Source organism: Carlito syrichta, unplaced genomic scaffold, assembly GCF_000164805.1.
Source record: "Carlito syrichta isolate Samal-C Ts95f unplaced genomic scaffold, Tarsius_syrichta-2.0.1 Scaffold103336, whole genome shotgun sequence".
NCBI lineage: Eukaryota > Metazoa > Chordata > Mammalia > Primates > Tarsiidae > Carlito > Carlito syrichta.
The window spans coordinates 90647-112263 of record NW_007047432.1 but is presented as its reverse complement, the minus strand read 5'-3'; the positions used below and the strand labels follow the sequence as shown (position 1 = coordinate 112263).

Below are 21617 nucleotides of genomic sequence, written 5' to 3'. Positions count from 1 at the left end.
CCTCCCAAGGCAGGCTGCCTCCAGAGCAGGGTCCCAGCCTCTGCCTGGCATTCGAGACCTCCTGGGCCAGCTCCTCAGCTGATACCAGCCACAGTGAGCTCACTGCAACCCCCAGACCCTGCATGTTCCGGTATGCCCATACCCCCAGGTGTGCTGGCCCCTCTGCTCATGCCATTGTCCTCGCAGGTGGCATCAACAGAACTTCCACACACCCTACAGCCTTCCCAGGTGGTGGCGCCAAGGACTGGGCCTGGCACTCCAGGCCTGCATTGAGCAGAATGGAGCCAGGCCTGCTGCTCTTGCAGCCCAGACCCCATGCTCCTGTTAATATGTCCCAAACGTCCCATTGGGTGCTGCCACCCAGAGGTCACCCACTCCTCTAAACTGTATTGAAAACCCACTCTGAGCTCGGCTTATGCTGTCATCTAAAGAGTTACTAGTGAAAAAAATATTTCACCCCCCCATCCTCATGTTGGTTGGACCTAGCTTTTTTTTCCTACAGCTTTGCTCAAAAAATAGTCATACCAGAAACCATTTATATAACACTTACCATGTGTATGTGTACCCCTGTCTATGAACTGTTCATAAAAACTCTGAGGCAGGTGCTATTATTACATCCATTTCACAGAGAAGGAAACAGAGGCACTGAGATGTGAAAATTGCATGTGGCACAGCTAGGAAGGAACGGAGGCAGGATTCCAGCTCAAAGGTCTAGCTCAGGAGAAATGAATCCTGCCAATGACCACCAGAGGGAGCTCGGGAGCAAATCCTCTTTCAGTTGAGCCATCAGATAAGACCACAGCCCTGACTGCCACACTGAGTGAAGCCTCCTGAGAGATCTTAGGTCAGAGGCACTCAGTTAAGCTACACCTGATTCCTGATCTGCAGAAACTATTATTAACTCATGCACGATCACTGATGTGAATTTAAGTCATTCCAAATTCTGTTCCTGGTTGCCGCTGACATGAATTTATGTCTTTGCAAATTCTGTTTCAGCATAATATATTTTCAGTTTATAATCCAAATAAAAATACCAATACAGAATGCTAGTCAGAGTGGTGTCTGAGACAAATGCCAGATATGTCTGCAATTTTCAGCTGTATTGTGAAACAGGTGACAATTTAGAAAAGACCATTTCACTTGTGCTTAATGATAGAAGTGTGTGGCAACCAGCTTCAGATCTTTATTTTTACCCACTCTCAGTATTAGAAAAGTGAAAATTTTGCCGATTGCAAATGTGTTAATATGTGTTGTTTTTAAAAGTAAAAGTCCTCATCAACAAGGGCACCTGCATAATCAACATTTGTATACCCAACCCTGAATTGTACCTTACATCTTTATAATAAAAAATAAAATAAAATAAATAAAAGTAAGAAGTCTAGCTCATGAATTGACACTCTTAACGGTCGTGTGATTCTTTATAAATAGGAGGCACTGGGCTTCTGCATGTCTGACTCTGAGCTTCTGTGTTGATTCTGTCTTCATGGGCTCTGACACCTCCTCCCCTACTTTCCAACTGCTCCTCAGGGTGGCCAAGTGCCTGTGCCCATCAGCCTATGTACCCCTTGAGCATGGGCTCTCTAGTTCCTTATAACACTTGGGGAAGGCAGTGTAGCTGGGCAGCACTTCTCAATCTAAAATGTGCACGCAAATCAACTAGGGATCGGTCTAAACGCAGATTCTGATTTAGAAGGCCCGGATACTGAGATGCTGCTTGCCTAACAAGCTCCAGATGATGCTGCTGGTCCACGACCATGCTGGGGACAGAAAGGCCTTAGCCATGAAAAGCACTTTCACGCAGACTGACCATGGTTCAAATCCCTGTTCCGTCACTCCCCAGCTGGGAGTCCTTGACCTCTGAGGAGAGACTTATCCAAGGTCACATAATAAATCAGAGTTACCTGGAGCCACAACCCGAACCCTTTGTTCTGACTTCCAGTCCAGAGTCCCCAGACTGCTGCTAAACCTACCATCTCAGGCTGGGCACGTTTGTGTTTGTGTTGGGCAGGAAGTATATCCCTGTCCACACCTATGAATGAGTGTGTCTACAGACATGTGCAAATGCCCATACAGATGTACTTGTGGCTGTATCTAAATGTCAGCACGTGTGCCAGTGTGTGTGTGAGAACTCGTCATTCATTCATTCACTCACTCACTCGCCAGGTATTAACTCAGCTCCTACTCTGAGCCAGCTCCCTGCTCCCAAAACCCACCATCTAGGAGGAAGGCAGCCATTAAGCAAAAAAAGACAAAAGCCTCATTCATGTGTGCATGTGCAAATGTCTGAGTACTGTTCACAACAGCCTGAGAGCCAGGTGCTTTATCATCACCACTTCACTGAAGAAACTGAGGCACTCTGAGGTTACATAACTTGCCCAGAGTCACACAACAACGCTCAGTGTGTGGTGAGGTACGTATACGTGAGTGTCCCTATCCCGACACATTGACTTTGTCTTTATGCATGAATGTGTCTGCATACAAGCCTGTGTGTGTCTGGAAAAACTCTTCTATAGATTTTTTTTTTTTTTTTGAGTCAGAGTCTCACTCTGTCGCCCAGGCTGGAGTGCAGTGGCACACTCATGGCCAACGCCACCTCAACCTGCTGGACTCAGGCGATCCTTCCACCTCATCCTTCCAAGTGATTGAAACTACAGATGTGCGCCACCTCACCCAGCTAATTTTTTGATTTATTGTAGAGACAAGGTCTCACCAAACTGCCCAGAGCAGTCTCAAACCCCTGGGCTCAGGCAATCCTCTCGCCTCTGCCTCTCAAAGTGCTGGAATTACAGGCATGGAGCCACCACGCCTGGCTATAGACATCTTCAATATTCCATGAACAAGATTTTCTGGTACCACAGCACAGTGTCACAAAAACCACACATACACACGCATATGCATGCACCTTGAGATGTTTAGGTTTCAAATATTTCCTAAAACTCTCCATAGAAAAATGGGAGCCCATGGGGCTGAGAAGATCTAGGGAAGTCTGTGCCACGTGCTTCCCTGGGTGAACCACTGCTGGAGCAATTTCACAGCTCATCGTCCATTATGAGGCTAAAATAATTCTTCCCCTCCCAGAAAGTTAAATAAATTGCTCAGGCCATAAAAGCCTTGTCCAGTCACACTCCTAGAAGGAACACACTACCCGGATGACCCAATTAACACAAGATACAAATGACCAAACCTGGCGAGATTCTCTTCCCCACCTCCCCGGCTCTAAAATTGGAGACTCCTGTGCCAATACAATACCGTGACCTTTTTTTCCCACACTTTATTAAGCATAGGATAGCAATAGAAAGGTGCACAAGTCATAAATGTGCAGCTCAGAGAACTTTCCCAAAGCAAACAGGTTTATGTAAATAATGCTCAAAGGAAGAGAGAAAACCTCCCCAGCACCTCAAAAGCCCCTGTAGTCACTACCCATCTCCTTCCAGGGTAACTGCAACTCACATTTTACCTTCATTGATTTTCCTTCATGTGCTTTATGTAAATGGCATCATCTGGAATGTTCTATTTTGCTCTCTGGCTGCTTTCACTCAACGTTTGTGAGATTCATCCACATGAATGCATTACAAATCATTCATTCTCATTGCTGTATAGTATTCCTCTGTGTAAGAGTATTCCACCATCATTTATCCAACCTACTGTAGATGGACATTTGAATGGTTTCCAGTTTGGAGCTTGATGAAAAGTGCTGCTATGAACATTCTTATACTTGCATATCTTCTAGTAAACGTACGAAGGTATTTGTGGAGTTGAAGTGTCAGGTCACAGGTCAGCCTCAGATACTGCAAAATAGTTTCTAAAGTGGTACCAATTTATACAGCAATGTATGAGGGCACCAGCTCCTCCAGATCCTTGTCAACTAGTATTTTCTGTCTTTTATCTTCTCCATTTGGGGGGGTGTATTTCATAAATTTTAAAATGCTTCCTCATCCCTTCCCCTGCTAGGCTTCTCCCACTGCTACTGCCAACAGCTGCCATGAAGACCAGCGGCGAGAAGACAATGACCCTGCCCGGTGTGTACACGTCACACATGTGTAACCATCGCAACAGCCTACCCACCGAGGGCCAGCCCCTGCACAGTCAACAGCCAAAAGCCACACAGTGCCAACTGTCAAAGCCTTTGAGCAGTCACAAAGAACTTCACTTGAGGTTTGCTTGAGGGAACTTTTAGGAGGAAGATCCCACCTCCAGTGCCACGCAAAACTCCCTCCAAGCCCTCCTTCTCCAATCCCTCTCCAAAGCCCACACTCACAGACATGCCCCCTCCTCGTCCTTCCGCATTTGAGCACACCCTCCTCTCAAGGCCATGCACCTAGCTGCCCCAGGTGGCTGTCAGCAGACTCCACTACCTGCCAGTAGATGTATCACTGAGGCCTGTGTTGCTAGCCTGACTTGAGGACTTTGTGGCCTCTACTCTGGGTGGAATTTCTGGTCACCTGAGACACAAGCTTTATCCCATGGACTCCACTTCAGTCGTAGGCAAAAAGTGTTCACAGAAAATTAGGATGAACATTGTCCTAGCTCCATTACGAGTTCGCTTCTCTTCCCTAAACTGCAAATTCTAACAAAATAACATTATCAAGCACCTATTACCACCAGCACAGGCCAAGCTGAATACCTCACACCTACACCTGGGCCTCTTAACTAACCTACAAGGTAGGTAATAACACTCCCATTTTCCAGGGGTGAAGAGTGAGGCCAAGAGAGGTTAAGTGATCTGAACAAGGTCATACACAGAGAACAAGGCAGAAGCAGGAGCACACAGGGCCCAGGATGGCCACCCAGACTCTCACCTGAGACACACCTGGTTTACTTCTTGTATCACTTTGAAGAACAACTAAAATAAAACAGGCTCAGAAAAGTTGGGTAACTTGTCCAAGCTCCCCCAGCTGTATGTGTCAAGAGGATCATCTGAGCCTAGGTCTGTCTTCTCCATCTGGTCAACAGCATCTCCTTACTGTCAACCCCAGTGGGCTGAAACTGGCTCAGAGCCCCAGCCTCATCTCAGGGTCCTGTTAGCATTAGAGTGATTCAGCCAAGTGGGGAAGGTGAGTCTCTGGCTTTGGGGACAGACAACTGTCCTAGGCACTCAGGCGGTGGGTGGAGGAGGCTGATCCTTTGGCAATAAGACATAACCTGCAAGGTCCCTCAGAGATATCCATCCAGTCCCCAATCACAGATACAAAAACCAGGATCCAAAGAGGACAAGACCCATCTAAGGGCACATGATGAGAGGCTAAGAAGGGGCCAGACCAGGCTCCTGACCCTCCAGAAACTAAGGACCCAATACCATTCTGGAAAGACCCCATGTCTGCCTCATTTCTACTTCTTGGTTACAGGGAAGCTCACGTGTAGCAATGAACAGATGTGTAAGATCTTTGTTCTCTGACCCTCTCCGGCAAAGAACCAGATCCAGCAGAGGATGCTAAGTTCAAGGTGGCTGGGAGGGGAGAGGGGAGCTGTTTCCAAGAAAGTCCTTGAAATCACGTTTCCACCCACTGCTGTCCCCTCCCCCAAACTCTTGCACTCCCCCACATCATCATCATTGTTTCCATCCCATTTAGAGAGAGTGAACATTTCCTGGGATTCAATTTCTCTCATAATAGTTGGAAGGAAACAAAACTATTATGCTGTAAACATTCACTGCATTGTATGAAAAAATATCTTTATTACGGGAGAGACACCATAAACGCAGACCAACCTCCTCCCCGCAATCCAAACCCTAATGCCTCCATGCCTGTGCCCTCAAACATTTAAACATCTCACAGGCAGGAATCCAGAGCATTAAAATAAATATATTTTTAGCCATTGGGATGCAAAATTAAGATTGGTGAGATGTAAGTATCGACTCCTTCTCGGCAGTTTTCTCTCAATGAAAATAAGAGAGTTGCGTCCATTTTCTCTGAGCACGTGTTTAGGGATGACGGGGGCAAACTCATTAGTTCTGTCTGACATATACTCAATTCTCTTTACATACACAGGATGGTTTTTTTTTCTTTCTGTATTTTATTCTCCAGCTGTGAAATGATATTAAGTTTCATCAGATTTCAACAAAATCTATGGTCTTGAAACAGTTTCTTGTAAGGCCCCCCATATGTATTCAGAATTCATGAATCATGTTCTGATAACACAACCATAATTATTTTTAAAGTGTGATGTTTGTGGCTTTAATAGGAAATGCTCGCAAAAGGCCTTTTCTCTTTGATTGTTTGTAATCTTAGCAGTAATCACTGCTGTTACCTTCCCCACACCACAGCAGGCGAAACACGATTTCATTTTAATATGAATTGCAAGCTCTTCACCCAGGTTTTAATTAAAGCAATAAAAGCCTTGTCATCTTTGCCCTTTACAATGTACACAGACTCAGAGGCCAGAGTTACCAAGCCCAGAATCTCAGATTTCGATAAAGCAGGAGGGTCGCCTGCCTTCAATACATTTACTGGGGAGTGTTTTTGTTTGTTTCAAACAGCCTCAACCACCTCTGTCTCTCTGTGCTGCAGTTTCCTCATCTGTAAAAAGAGAACAGTAATAGTATCAGGGCAGTTAGAGAATGAAATGAGGCCAGCCATGGAAGACATTTAGCCCAGTGCCTAAGTCCAAGGAAGTGCACAGTAAATGTTAGTTTTCGGTATCAACATTATTTAGGGCTGGAAAAATGAACAGAACGTCCACCCTCATCATTCACATGCAGAAACAGATTCAGAGAGATATATATCAACTAGGTCCAGAGATGGGGTGGCAGAACCTTGAACTCAGAGCACCTGGTTCTTTTTCCCATTCCCAGCAGCCTACACTGCTCCCTGCTGGAAGGAGGCTATGCCGTTAAGGAGCTCAGTGCTCAAGGACTGCAGGTTTGAGCTCCCTCCACCACAGGCTGGCCAGTTCCCAGTCTTCCAGCCTCCTGGTTGTACCATCTCTCTACCTCAATCTACACCTCATCCAAGTGGTGAGAAAGACAGACTGGGCATCCTTGGGGCTCTGGGAAGGAAGGCTGCAAACAAAGTGGTGGAGCCAAGCGCAAGAATCGCAGATCTCAAAGCTCTCGTGTGTCTCTTGATGCCAGGTGTGGTGTGAGGTGCTGGGAGACCTCGATTTATGGCGTGGGGATGTTGGCCTTTATGATACGGTGGCTGTACTCCAGCTCATATCGGAACAGGGTGAGAGGGGGCAGGGCAGGGCAGCAGACAGTGCTCACATTTGGAGGTGTGCTCCACCCCTGAGGCCCAAGGGCGCCCCAGTGAATACCCCGAGAGTAAGTCTTCATGCCCTACTGTGCCTTTTCCCTTGCAAATGGCTCCTGGACTACTGGGATTCTCGCTCCAGAAACAACAAAGTCCCCATTTCCCAGTCTCGTCTTAGAACATGCCTTCCACTCGCCTCTGCTCAGTGGGGATCTTCCTTCTCCGCACGTTCTGCATATGAGCTGCCCACAACCCCATGCCCACCTGCTTCAGGTGGGAAGGTGGGATTGACATCCTCTCTCTCTACTGCCTCGTCCATCCAGACTCCTGTCCACTGTCCCGGTAAATGCCCCACCTCAGCCCCCTCAGCAGCCCATCCCCGGTGCTGTCCCCCTCCATGCTCCCAGCCTTCCACTCTGGGCTCTGGCTTCCTATATACCCCACCCCGGCATCGTCCTGGGTCCCCTCAGCTCAGTCACCAAGCTACACTGGGCTCTCGGCTCCTCACTTCCCAGGAGCTTCTCCTTCACACAGCCTCAGCTCCTACCCCCAACACACCAGGACACTGCCAATGCCACAGCCACCCACCTCCAAAATCACCAGCTCCTTCCGACTCTAGGAGGCCCCACCATCCAGATGCTCCCCAATGGCTCTTCTTGTTGCACTGAACTCTGAGCCCCAGGACCCTATCTCCTCTCCATGCCCAGCCTAGATTCCCTGGTCCTTCCCATCAACCTCTTTCTCTGTCTCTATCTAGTTCTCTCTTCCTCTCTCCCTCTCCTCCTCCCTCCACCCACTCCCAGTATGTCAGGGTCTCTCACTCTGTCGCCAGGCTGGAGTGCAGTGCCACGATCACAATTCACCACAACCTCTACCTCTGGGCTTAGGAAATCCTTACACCTCAGCTTCCTGAGTCACTGGGACTATAGGCACACACCACTATACCAAATAATTTTTAAAAATCTTTTTGTAGAGATGAGAGCTCACTATGTTTCCCATGCTGGTCTTGAACTACTGGGCATAAGCAATCTTCTTGCCTCGGCCTCCCAAAGTGCTGGGATTATAGGCATGAGCCACCATGCCCAACCTCAGTCCCTCTTTTGAGCAAAAAGTTGAAGTGCCCTTCTGGTGCACCTCCCTAGATGAGCCCACCTGCCTGTGCCCATAGCACTTGCACCAGGAGGTCATCCTCCCACCCTCTACAACAAATGCCCCAGACCTTCCATTCCCTCCTGAGACCCCCAGTGCCCTAACTCTCAGCCCAACTCTTTAAGAAGACAGATACCTTTAGGTACAGACACCCTGTGCTCCCAGCCAATCCATCTACAAAGTCGCACTCCCATTCTCTGCCCCTGCCCCCACACGTCCAGCTCAGGCCAGAGCCTCCACCTCTGGGCAGGACCCACCGCCTCCCACCATCTCTGAAAACTTAAAGCATCCAACAGCTTTTCCCTCTCCTGAATCCTGAGCATCACTCTCTCTCTCCTGACACCTTCCATCAATGATTAAACATTCTAAAGCCTCTCTCATCTTTAAAAAAAAAATCCCTCCTATGGAGTCTTCAAACTATTGGGCTAAGGCCCTGCCCCGTCCTGCACAGCACAACTTCTCACACAAGTCGACTGTATTTACTGTTTACACATCCTCACCTCACACTGCCTCCTCAGTCCACACATGTGATCTGCACACCCACTCTACACATCAACATGGCTTTTACTGAAATGTAGAATAACTTCCTTTTTGCTAAAACTATTGGACACATTCCACCCGATCCCTCAGAAGCATTTGACCTCACTGGCCCTTTCCTCTTCTTGTTTAAATTGTGTTTAACTTTTGGAAGTTATAATAAATGCCCACAGTTAAAGCCCCCTAAATAGAAAAAGATACAGTGAAGTCTCTCTTCTATCCCTGCCCACCACCTGCTCAATTCCCATAACACACACACATACACACACACACACACACACACACACCAATGTACAACGTCACTGTTACTAGTTTCCATATAGCCTTCTAAAGTTATTTTAGTCAAACAGAAGCACATAGAAACATACATTCTTATTACCTTTATGCATAAATGGTAAGATACTATATTCATATTTTTTTAAGCAAATAATGTATCTAAAGAATTTCTATGTCATTTTATTTATTTTTAAAGTAAATAAATTCAATAGGGGAAAATTTATTTTTAACTGCTTCACACATATGCAAAGAAAGAACCATGAGAAATGAGAAACAAAAATAAAAATATCCCTGGATAAAATCCACATGCACAGATGATTCAAAATGTTATAAATAACTCACATGAGGTAAAGCAAACATGCCAATATTTATATATCATTCTCTGAAGAAAGGACAAATTGTATTACTCAAGTTTCCTCAGCATATTAATAATAAAAGCTTGGTATATATTCTCAACAAGTCTGACCTGTGGCCAAAGAAATCCAAATTATTTTAAGTTGAGTTTGCTGCTTTTTCATCTGATTCATCATCCATAACCTCTTCTACACCTTCTACTTCGGGAATATAAAACTGTAGCATGTTCTGAATTCCAGTTTTCAAAGTAATGATTGAACTGGGGCAACTGGTACAAGAACCTTGAAGTTTCAGCTGTACGATGCCATCTTCAAAGCCTTTATAGATTACGTCTCCTCCATCTTCCTGCACAGTTGGCCATATTCTAGTATCTAACAATTCCTTAATCATTGCCACAACTTCATCATCTTCTTAAGATCCTGCTTCTCCCAAAGATGTTTCCTCAGTAACAAGGAGTAAGCCAGATGCAAAAAGTCCATGATTGTTGCATACATATCTGGTTTCAATAAATTCCAGTCTAATTCTTCATTTTCCTTTGTGACAGTAATAAAATCTGATCCAAAGAAGACACTTTTTACTCCTCCGATTCTAAATAATCGCCTTGCCAGAGGGGAGCGAAATGCTGCGGCTGGGGTGGGAAAATCCATGGTCCTTGCCTCAAGAACTGGCTTTCCTGGTATAAACTTTAAACTGTTGGGATTTGGGGTATCTTGTGTTTGAATAAACATGTGTCTCACTGTGCTACATAAGACTGCAGGTAGTAGGGAAAGTGGTCTTCGTACAAACTGATGCAGAGGCTGTTTCTTAATGCTGTATGGATTCTTCAACATATGACCGAATCTCAGGGCAAACCCCCACCTGCGGGGACGGGGGTCTGTCCCAACGGCTCTGTTCAATGCACTGCCCCTTGAGAGAGGGTCTGCGAGGTGGCGACCATACACCCAGCGGCACCCATATTCTGAGCTCCAGGCCAGTCACCTACCGCCTGCATAGCTCTGCAACAGAAGTCAAAGCTCCCCAGCCCCGTGGGGCTACGGCCGCCGCTATCTTAGTCCGAGAGCCTCTATGTCATTTTAGTTTCCTCTTTCTTTAGAGCTACATTTGAGAGGTGCATATAATTTATTTCACTAGTCCCATATTTTTGGATGTTTGGATTGTTTCCAATCTTTTGCTATTGTAAATAATATAAAAAATGAATTATCTCATTATTTCTCATGTGTGCAAATATATCTGTGGGATATATTTCCAAAAGAGAATTGCTGGGTTACAAGTCAATGCATTTGTAATTTTGATAGATGTTATCAATTTGCCCTCCGTGGGGGTTATACCGACTTACTCTCCTCACAGCAATGTACAAAAGTATCTGTTTCTCCACAAGAACTCTGACAGTGTGTTATCCAACCTTTGGACTTTTATCAATCTGATAGGTAAAAAATGGTTTTCTTATGATTAGTTTATCTTAAGAGATCTATTCTTAGCATCTTTTCATAAATTTAAGATCCACTTGTATTTCCTTTTTGTAAACTATCGATTCATATCTCCTTCTCTTTTTTCTACCACTGATTTCTAATAACTCTTTACATGTAAGGGTGATCAATCCTTCAGCTATGGTGTGAGTTGAAAATAATTTTTTTATCTTTTGATGTTACTTATGCCGGTTTGGTCATACAACAGTTTTGTGTGTGTTTTGTGTTCATTTTTATATTTATGCTAATTTAGTTTTATGTTAATTTATGGGCCAATTTTTAAGTATTTCCTTCTAAGGTTTCTAGTTATGCCTTCCCTGCTCCAAAGTTGTAAAGTATACCTTAAGGACTGTTTTGCTGGTGCCTTTATGGTTTCCTTGAGTACATTTAAATCTTTGATTTAAAACTTACCCTTTGATAAATTTTAAGGAGCTATGGATCCAGCAGTGTCTTCCCCAGGTCTCCCTCCCTCCTGCTTGAGACACTCAGCCCTGCCTTGTAAGACTCCATCTCTTCTCCTCCTTCTCAATCTATTTCAGTCTCCTCCTCTCCTTTGCCTTGCATGCTCCTTACTCTTAAAAGTTTGACTTTTAAGAGTAGCTGGTCCTCTGGTCTGCTCATTCTTCCCTCTCTCTCCATAAATCTCACTCTCAAGGTTTTCCTATCATGAGCTGGGGATTTCCAGACTTATCTCTGCCCTGAGCTCAAGACTTGTACAACCAGCTGCCTACCTGCACGTCTCCACTCGGTTGAGCATCTCATCAACTCTGCCCAACTCTGGCCTCGTCAAACCTGCTCCTCCACAGAAGTTCCCCATCTCAGAAAACGGTACCACCACACTGGACAATGAGCTCATGCTAGAAGCATTTCTCTCTCCCTCTACATCCATCATTGTCAAGACCACCAACTTTATTCGTAAAATGCATCTCAGAACCATCGACTTGTTTGCACCACCTCTGCCTCTATGACAGTCGAGGACAACATGGTCCCTTACGTGGCCTATGACCACACCCTCCCACATGGTCTCCCTGTGTCCACTCTTGCCACTGAGAGCTTTTAAAACTACAGACTTGATCGTGTCATTCGATCTCAATCTCCCCCCAACTCTCTCTGCCTGCCCCCCTACACACACACACACACACACACACACACACACACACACACACACACACACACATATACACACACACACACACACACACATACACACACACACACACAAATTCAACAATTCTTAGGGAAAATTCTGAGCTCTTTAGCAGAAAAGGTATTTAGAGCCATGAGAGTGAAAAACTCCATGCATAGTCAGGAAGGCTGTAATGAGGAGGTAACATTTACAGTGTCCCTGAAGGAACAAATAGGCATGTGCTGGGTAAAAATGACTAGGAAATTCCCATCAGAGGAAACAGTGCTTTCAAAGACACCACAGAGTTGTAAATGAGCACAAGAGGTGACCAAAGACTCATCTTGTGTGACCAAAGCATTATTTATGGTACACACACACACACACACACACACACACACACACACACACACTAGACATAAGTCATAGCAAGTTTTGGAACACCACTTTATGTACTCTGAGTCGAGATTCCCCTGGAGGGGAGCCTGAGTTGGGGATACCCATGAAAGCAACTTGGTGAAGAAGGCTCAGAAGGAGGGAGGAAGGGAAGCAGCACAGGACAGGAAGGGCTTGAGTAAGGATGTGTCTCTGCTGGAGTCTGGCTGGCATCAGCTGGAGCTCCTTAGGGAGTGGCAGAGTCAGTCGTCCCTTGAGAAAAGGGAACCAGCTTCTAGACCGTAGCCCCTCTTGGGTTCATAGTTCCCATCTGGCAGAGGCCGCTTTTCCAGAGAAAAGAAGCTATGAGTACCCAGCAGCCAACTCCCCCAGCAGCTGGACGGAGGGCAGGAACCTGGCGAGGCAGCAACAGAATCCACAACACACAGCTCCTAACACCCAGAAAGCTGCTCTTCCCATCTGATGGGAAGCTGACATCACTTGCACACAGGAATCTGACCCAGGCTGAAACATGGAAAAGCTGGGATTTGAATCCAGATCTACCAGTCCCACGCCCACCTCTTTTCCTCCCCACCTCAGCCCAGGAAGGAGGAGACTCTTCCTGGGTCACATAATCAGGAAATATCAATCCCTATAACTCCAAACAGGGTCTGCTCTCAACGGGGAGAAGGGCCCACCGGGCCCTGCACCCCAAAGCTGCTTAGGTGACTACAGACCTGACTGAGGACTATCTCATTCTCAAACCATCCACCCCCATCTGGCACAAAAGAAACACGGATGTGGTGATAATTTGCAGAAGCTAAGACAGCTATGCAAAAATTGTGTGGGAACTTGCAAAGAAATACAAACAATGGCTCATGCATTTGCAGAAGAAACTTCAAACCTGTAAGAGTTAGTTTGAACGTTTTTAAAAAGCGACACAGTCAGCTAATACATACCCCGTGGAAGCCTCTGTCTCAGCTGTGGTTTCTATGTACAGAAGATGGTGTTTCAGAAGTGTTACATTAAAGGGCAGGTTTGTAATGTGATAAAAATTGGACATTCTGGAAACAAATGCTTTCCAGAAATGGCTTCCCACTCATATCCACAGGCTTGCACACAATAGGTGCCCAATAAATACTTGCTGAGTGGGTGAACCTTGCATTTAACTATATTTCTAAAATGTATTGTATGTCATTTAGTGTGTACCCTTTGAATCCTGCAGTGGCTGTAAGGCCTTCACCTTGCCCACATGTGTACGGCAATCCCTAATCCAGTAATTGGGATAATACGTTCTAGCAGCTGAAGAGGCAACATGCGGGGAGAGGGTGTTCGTGTGTACAGGTGTGTGTGTGAGTTCCAGCAAGCACTCTAGGGAAAATACTGGAAGGAAATATACAGAACTCTCACCATTGAAGACTAACAGACAATAGACTCCCCCAAGCCATGGTTCTGGAAGACCCTAAGTTATTGGTTAGTAGAATCAGGATGAACTCAATCCCATATATTTCCTGCATGTAGTAGTTTGTAAAGACCACAACACTTTGCAGCCTCTCCCATTGAGAGGTAGAGTCTAATCCCCCATTCCTTGAATCTAGACTGGTCCAGTGACCAACAGAATGTTCTGGAAGTGGTCATGCACCTGTTTCAAGGCTAGGCCTCAAGAGAACTTGCAACTTCTTCTCTTGCTGCTCTGGGAGTCTTTCTCCCACCATGTGAACAATCTTGGACCAGCCTGCTGGAAGCTGAGAGACCACATGGAGCAGAAACAAGTCCCTCCTCCCACACCAACCAGCCCACAGCTGATCTGGCAGCTTATTGCTGGCACTGAAGTATCCCAGGCAAGACCAGAGGAGTCATCCAGCTGAACCCAGCCATCAGAATCATGCCCTGCCTAGATACATATTTGTTTTGAGCCACTAAGTTTTGAGGTGTATGTTATGCAGCAAAAACTGATACCCTATGAAGTCTAGATTACAGTTGCAAAATCTCCTCACATGGAGATTAACCTTGGAGAATCCTGATGTCATCTTCATATAGTCCTAAGTTAAGGAGGCCCTCTGGATGACAGCACAAGTGATTTGGAAGGACCTTGGAAAGTCCAACCTTGTTCCAGTATTAGGGAAACTGAAGCTCAGAGAAGAGAAGGGACCACATTCACTCATCCCACAAATATTCCCTGGTGTCTTTTATGTGCCAGAAACTGTGCTCCACTGGGGTAGATGGCAGTGAACAAGATAGACCAGATCCCCTCCCCATGGAGGTCGCAGTCTAGCATGGAAATCAGACACTAAGTCATCTCACAGATGGATGACCACAAACAGTGACAAACACTAAGAATCAAAATGCCCTAGTGCCATGAGAGAGAATCACGGGGAGGGGACCTAATTTGGATCTGGAGGTCACAGAGGGGAGGTGGCATTTAGGCATTTAGGCTGAAGCAAGTTGGCAGCCTTGGGGTGGTTCTCCACACACAGGGTCAGGAAAGCATGTGAAGCTTTGAGTCCCAGCTGTGCAGGTTCAAATGCCAGTTGCACTGCTCCCTGGCTGAGTCACCCTAGCTGAATGAATCAGCATCCTTGAGCCTCAGTGGCCTCATCTATAAAATGGGCTTACCAATAATGTCTACTCATTCTCACGGCTGTTGTAAAGATTGGCTGAAATAACCACTGAAGAAAGGGCTTTGCAAACTACAAAATGTTGGAGCTTAGTTAAGGGTGTTACTGTTAATGTTTGACATTTATTTGCCAAGTCTCCTCTCCAAAGGATTGTGCACCCCACTTCCCAGCCTAGAGCAGACACAGAGCCCCACTGAGTCCTACTTTCCCTTTTCAGTGGAAGAACAGTGCCAACAACTTTTCATCAGGGTTAAAACCAGAAGCAGCTTCACCGTAGTAAGGCTCTGAACATCAGGGCTCAATATGTGAACAATTGCAAACATTGTGAAAAGCTCAGATGAGATGTTCATGGTTAACCTCTGGTCTGTGGGGAGGACCACATTTCAAGCTGATTATGTACAATTAAATGACATCAGTGACCTCTTCCAAAATGCCCTCTCCCAGGATCCAGAGTTTTGCCCACCAGTCTTGCAAGTTGGTGCATGTCAATGCAATATAGAGGGAACATGGTGCGCCCATGGGGGCAAGGAGGAATGGGGCATGGTGTCCCCAACACAAGCACCCTGCTATGGCATGGGAGGGGGTGCAGCACCCTGCAGAGGAGCTTCCATGCCCACTGGGACTGCAGTGTCTTCCTCACTGGTGGTGCCCCCTAGGATCACAGACTCATGTCATACTCATCAACAGCCCCCACAGAACTTGTCACAGAATCGGGCACATACATGTTTTTGAGTTAATACGCTTCTGTTGTCCCCAGCTGGAAAAAATATGGACCCACCCAACTTTGCCATGGCCACCATGTTGGTAGAGACAAGAGGGTGAAGATCAGCTCCAGGGCCAAGCTGCTGTCCAGCTCCTGAAGTTGCTCAGCAACTATGAAACTCTTCAGCCCTTCATCCAAAACCCTGAGCCACTGCCACCTTGAAGGCATCATTGCCTTAGGGAACCATCCTCCATGATGCCATAACCTGCAGTGAGGACTCTCCCTGACACCACATTGACCCTTCCCAACTCCAACCCCAACCCTAATCCTAACCCCAGTGAAGACCCTCCCCCGGGTCCCAGCCTGCAGTGAGGACCCTCTCAGGCATCACATTCTCCAGGGAGGAACTTCCCTGGGCCCTCAATCTGCAGTGAGGACCCTCTGTGGCATCGCAGTCTGGAGTGAGGATGCTCCCAGTTGAGACAAACATTCATTTTCAGGGACCAGGTTCTCAGTGGAAAATCTGTGACCCCCAGAGAGCTGGGCTGGAGTTGGGACAGCCTTGCCCAGGGGTGACTCAGCCCCCTTGGCGACCAGCAAGCCTCTGTTCTCCCCCTTCCCCGCTGGGCCATGTGCACAGCCCCCGCAGTAGCCTTAGACAACACTGGATGAGCAGGAGAACCTACCATACCTGTGCACAGATGTGTGCGCATCCACACCAGAACATGCCCCCATGAATGCTGCGTGGTGCCAAGAGGCAGGCAGCACCAGGGAGCATAGGACACATCAATTCACTGCTGCTCAAAGGTTCCCCTGAGCATGGGAAGGTGGGCGACATACTTCAAGTACATCCTATTCCCAATGACATCCTTTCTAAGCCAGCAGTAGCCAGGTAGTTGATTTACAGAAAACACCACAGTCCCACTTTATTGTCCCTATGAAGGGGAATCAATGGGGATCCTCCATCACTTGGAGACAGGACAGTCATAGGCTGGGCCACCCACTCTGCAGCCCCCGCCTCCACCCAGGAGCAGCTAAGCTCCAGCCAGTCCAAGGTCTGACCCCCTCCAGGGAGGATGAGGCACCCACCTGGCTGGTTGACAGGAGCTCTGGGTTTCCGTCACTCATCCCCACGTAGGCACTGTCACCATCAAACTAGAACAGAGAAAGAGGGAGAAGCAGTTCTGATTAAAACGTTCTCAAGAAAGCCCTGGGAGACGGGAGAAGCAGCCAGAGTGGTCAAGGGCTAAATGATGTGCTGTGGGGCCGGCAGAAGCAGAATCAGAGCCCAGGAGGCCCCAGCCCATTTCAGCCGGGCTCTCTCGAGGGTGGAAGCAGCAGCCCCTGTCCTGTGGCCCCTGAGGGCTCGGGTTCCCATCATTAATCACACTCAGAAAGAAGACAGGAAAACGCTTCTGCCCTCTATGCCTTTTCCAAAGACATGGCAGGCTCCCTTGTCAGGCACTGAGCCTCCCACCCCTGGAAGTATGTAAACACCTCCCTTGCCCAAAATGATGTCAGGTGATCAGCTATAGCTGGACTCCCATGTGCCAGTAGAAGAGGAGGCCGATATCCCCAGAGCCTTGGGACCATGACAGCCTGCCCCAGACATGCACCCCAGGGATTCCCATCCTGAGTGGCTTTGCCCCCTCACCTACCCCATCCTCGCCTCCAAGCCACTCCTGGCCACAGACAGTGAGAACGGTGGAAACCACATACAGGAACCACAATGCTGGATGAGGAGAAACTAAGCCTGAGCGGGAAGATTTTCCTACCACAGGCAACAGGAGCAGAGGGAGAGATGTGGCTCCAGGACCCCTGGCCCTCCCTGCCCTGCTGTGTGATCTTGAGCTGGTGTCTGAATGACTGAGGCTCCTCGTCTGTCAAATGAGGATGGTGACTGTAGTCCCTTCTTCATGCGATGCTGCGCTTCAGAGCACTTGACTCAACATGGCAACACCTAGATCACATGACTCAATTCCAGTTAGTTTCCTACCCGAGAGAGAGGGATCTTAGCTTCCCTAGAAGCAGAGCCTAAGGCAAAGGTTCAAATGCATGTGTACTTGAGGGAGTACCCTTTGGGCATAACCTATAAGTGAGGGAGTGAAGTAGGAGCAGCAGAGGAAGGAGAAGATAAGCCAGGTTGTGGTCTCAGCTGGCGACTCACTTCAGCCTGATCCCAAGGGGAATGCTGGGGGCACAATTATACTGCAGTTAGTTTCAGCAGGAAGCAAGGGGTGGCTGTTGCAGCCCCTATAAGTAAGTCCCCGGCCCTTAGGGGCAAGATGGTCCCCACGTGGCCAAGAACAATTCTCCAGAGAAGAGTACTGGCTACAAGCCATCTGTAGCCAGTACTCATGGTAGACAGGAGATGTCTGTGCTGGCTGGTAAAGGGCTCTAGGTGGGCACCAACAGCAACCAGACATTTTATTTTAAGTGAGCAATTTATATATTAACATGGGGTCCCCAAAACCCAGGCTGTGGATCAGTACAGGTCCATGGACTGTTAGGAACCAGGCCGCACAGCAGGAGGTGAGCGAGCAAAGCTTCATCTGTATTTACAGCCATTCCCCATGGCTTGCATTACCACCTGAGCTCCACCTCCTGTCAGATCAGCAGCAGTAATAGGTTCTCATAGGAGCGCAAACCCTACTGTGAACTGTGCATGCAAGAGATCTGCATGCTCTTTAGGAGAATCTCATGCCTGATGATCATCACCTCCACCCGTGGAAAAAACGTCTTCTGTAAAACCAGTTCCTGATGCCAAAGAGGTTGGGATCACTGTTTTAGGATACATTCACATGGTTCAAAATCCCAAAAATACGAAAAGCAACACCACCCCACTTCCCAGTCATCTACTGCTCTCCCCATAGGCAATGTGTCTATCAGCTTATTTATAACCTTTCCAAGACTGTCTTCATATACACATGCTATAGTCAGTTCTTCCACATACATGTCAAGTGCTATATGCACTGCCTTGCAGCTTCTGTTTCTCTTAGGGACACATCCTAAAGAACGTTTTATATCTGAACATAGTTGTTTCCTCTGTACCCAGTACTCCACAGTGTGAGTGTAATATACATATATTTAAATAGTTGAGCACAGGGGCAGTTGTGATGTGACACAGTTTGGATGGTTGTCCCCTCCAAATCTCATGTTGAAATGCAATCCCCAGTGTCAGAGGGGAGCCTTGTGGGGTGACTGGATCATGTCATAAATGGCTCATAAATGGCAGATCCCTCATAAATGGCTTGGTGTGGCTCTCCAGGTAATGAGTGAGTTCTTGCTCTATTATATTAGGTCATGTGAGAGCTGGTTGTTTAAAAGCGCCTGAAACCTCCTCTCTTGCTTCCACTCTCACCAGGTGACATGCTGCCTCCCCTTGCCTCCCACCACAAGTAAAAGCTTCCTAAGGCCTCACCAGAAGCCAAGTAGATGCCAGGGCCATGCAGAACTGTGAGCCAATAAACCACTTTATAAACCACCCAGTCTCAGGTATTCCTTGGAGCAATGCAGAACAGATTAATACCCGTTGTTTCTAGTATTTTGTTGTTCTGACATGGCGCCCATATTTCTGTGCATCTATCATTTGGCATGGCTGTGGGTTTATCTGTAGGATTAATTAGTATAATTGCTGTATCCACCTGTATGTGCATATGTCATTTGGAGAGACACCACCAAGCAGCTGGAGGTTGTAAAAATCTACATGCCCACAGCCCCCTTCACCTGGAGAAGATCTCTTCAACAACTGGGACAGATGCCAGTCCCCAAGCCCTGTGGGCTGAGTGCCCACCACCACTTCCATCACTCCTGATCCTCTAGCCCGCCTTAGCCTGCCCCCTCACCCCCTTTGCCTTCTAGCAGTCTCTAGAACTTATCTACTATGTTCATTGCTTAGGGATGGAGGCCCCTACTAAACAGCAGGTCCCCAGGGACCAAAGATCTTAGTCTATTTGAACGTTGATGCCCTCAAGCTTCTAGAATGGTGCCTGACATGGAGTAGATAATAAATGCTTGTTGAACTTAATGAATGAATACAGCAGCCACTACCACATTCAGAGAGTCTCTCACCAGGCCAGTCTTCCCAACCAGTTAGTGGGGTTGGTGGTTATACCCGAGAGCCTCCCAGCACAGGGCTGGGCAGAGTCTCTCGATGACTGCTGGACTTTCAAAAGAGAAGGTTTGAAGCGGAAGGATTGCCTGAACCCAGCAGGTTGATGCTAGGATGGCCGTGAGCGTGCCACTGCACTCCAACCTAGGTGACGGAGTAAGACTCCAACTCAGAAAAAAAAAAAGAGAGAGAGAGAAAGAAAAGGTCGTGCCACACCTAGAGTTTAGACACTGACTCAAATGCAGGGCTCCATTCACCACACTGCACACAGACAGGGCTCATTCTTCAAGGCCCTGCTCAGAGGCCACCTCCTCCAAGAGGCCTGCCATGTTCTCACCTCTTCTGACTGTCCCTTTTACAACACAGATTGTCTCCACATTTGTCATCTGTCTCAGAGTGGGTGCACCATGGAGGCTGGAACTGTGTCCTGATCGTCTCTGAACCGTCCCTCTCCCCCAGTGCCTGGAATGGGACTACGAACTGGGCAGGGTAGGGGAGCTTTCCACAAAATCTCCTGGGTACTACTTGCTATGTTGCCAAGGTCACTGACTACTTTGATAAAAGCAAAACTTTTTAAAAACCATGCATAAGCCAGGCATGGTGGCTCACACCTATAATCCCAGCACTTCAGGAGGACGAGGTGAGAGGATTGCCTGAGTCCACAGGTTCGAGACCAGCCTGGGCAACTTGGTGAGACCTCATATCTACAATAAATTTAAAAATTAGCCAGACATGATCCTGCACGCTTGTAGTTCCAGCTACTTGGAAGGCTGAGACAGAAGGATCATCTGAGCCCAGCAGGTCGAGGTCACGGTTGGTGGCCATCAGCACGCCACTGCACTCCAGCCTGGGCAACAAAGTGGGACTCTGACTCAAAAAAAAATGCACAAAGCTGGGCTCGGTGGCTCAACCTATAATCCTGTGCCTTTGAGAGGCTGAGCTGAGTGGATTGGCTGAACCCACAGGTTTGAGACCCGCCTGGGCAACTTGGTGAGACCTCATCAAAAAATCAAAAAATCAGCCGGGCGTGGTAGTGCATGCCTGTAGTTCCGGTTACTCGGAAGGCTGAGGCGGAAGGATTGCCGGCGCCCAGCAGGTCGAGGCTGCGGTGGCTGGGAGCGGCCACTGCACTCTAGTCTGGGTGACAGAGTGAGACTCCAACTCAAATAACAAAATGCATGACTTATAAGCATATTCTAATGGAAATAATAATTGGGAATAGAGGGACATTCAGTTTAATGAGGTGTTTGAAACATTTCATCAAACAATAGTAATCAAGCAGTATGATATAAGCTAAAAATATAGGCAGATGGGTCAGGTACAGTGGCTCGTGCCTGTAATTCCAAATCTTTGAGAGGCCAAGGCAAGAGAATCGCTTGAGCCCAGAAGTCCAAGACCAGCCTAAGTAACATAGTGAGACCTTGTCGCTACAAAAAATCATACGCCTGTAATCTCAGCTACTCAGGAGGCTGAGGTGGAAGGATCATCTGAGCCCAGGAGATTAAGGCTGTGATGAGCTATTTTCATGCCACTGCTCTTCAGCCTGGGAGACAGAATAAGGCACTGATTTAAAAAAAAAAAAAAAAAAAAAGATATATAACAAAGAAACAGAGGAAAAAATATTCACACACAAAAAATCTTTACAATAGCCACCATTTATTAAAAGCTGACTAGAACCAAGTCACCACCAAGGCGGAGGCCACCGTCTGCTTTGCTCC

The 21617-nt window shown here is 47.2% G+C and overlaps 1 protein-coding gene and 1 pseudogene across 3 annotated transcripts in view; both read right to left on the bottom strand.

Moving 5' to 3' along the window:
• The window catches only part of TOX2 (TOX high mobility group box family member 2), a 113774-nt gene that overhangs the window by 70392 nt on the left and 21765 nt on the right, over positions 1-21617 (bottom strand). Inside the window, exons 2-3 of one of the 2 annotated variants that reach the window (XM_021715934.1) lie at positions 17447-17520; positions 16878-16943 (exon numbers count right to left, since the gene is read on the bottom strand). In XM_021715934.1, coding sequence (XP_021571609.1) covers positions 16878-16916 — 39 coding nt within the window. In that variant the 5' untranslated portion in view covers positions 16917-16943; positions 17447-17520. The remainder of the gene's footprint in view (positions 1-16877; positions 16944-17446; positions 17521-21617) is intronic. The other variant, XM_021715930.1, reaches the window with a different exon arrangement.
• LOC103267709 lies at positions 9522-10336 on the bottom strand (annotated as a pseudogene). Its single transcript, XR_002482356.1, has one exon. The product of XR_002482356.1 is annotated as an NFU1 iron-sulfur cluster scaffold homolog, mitochondrial pseudogene (transcript).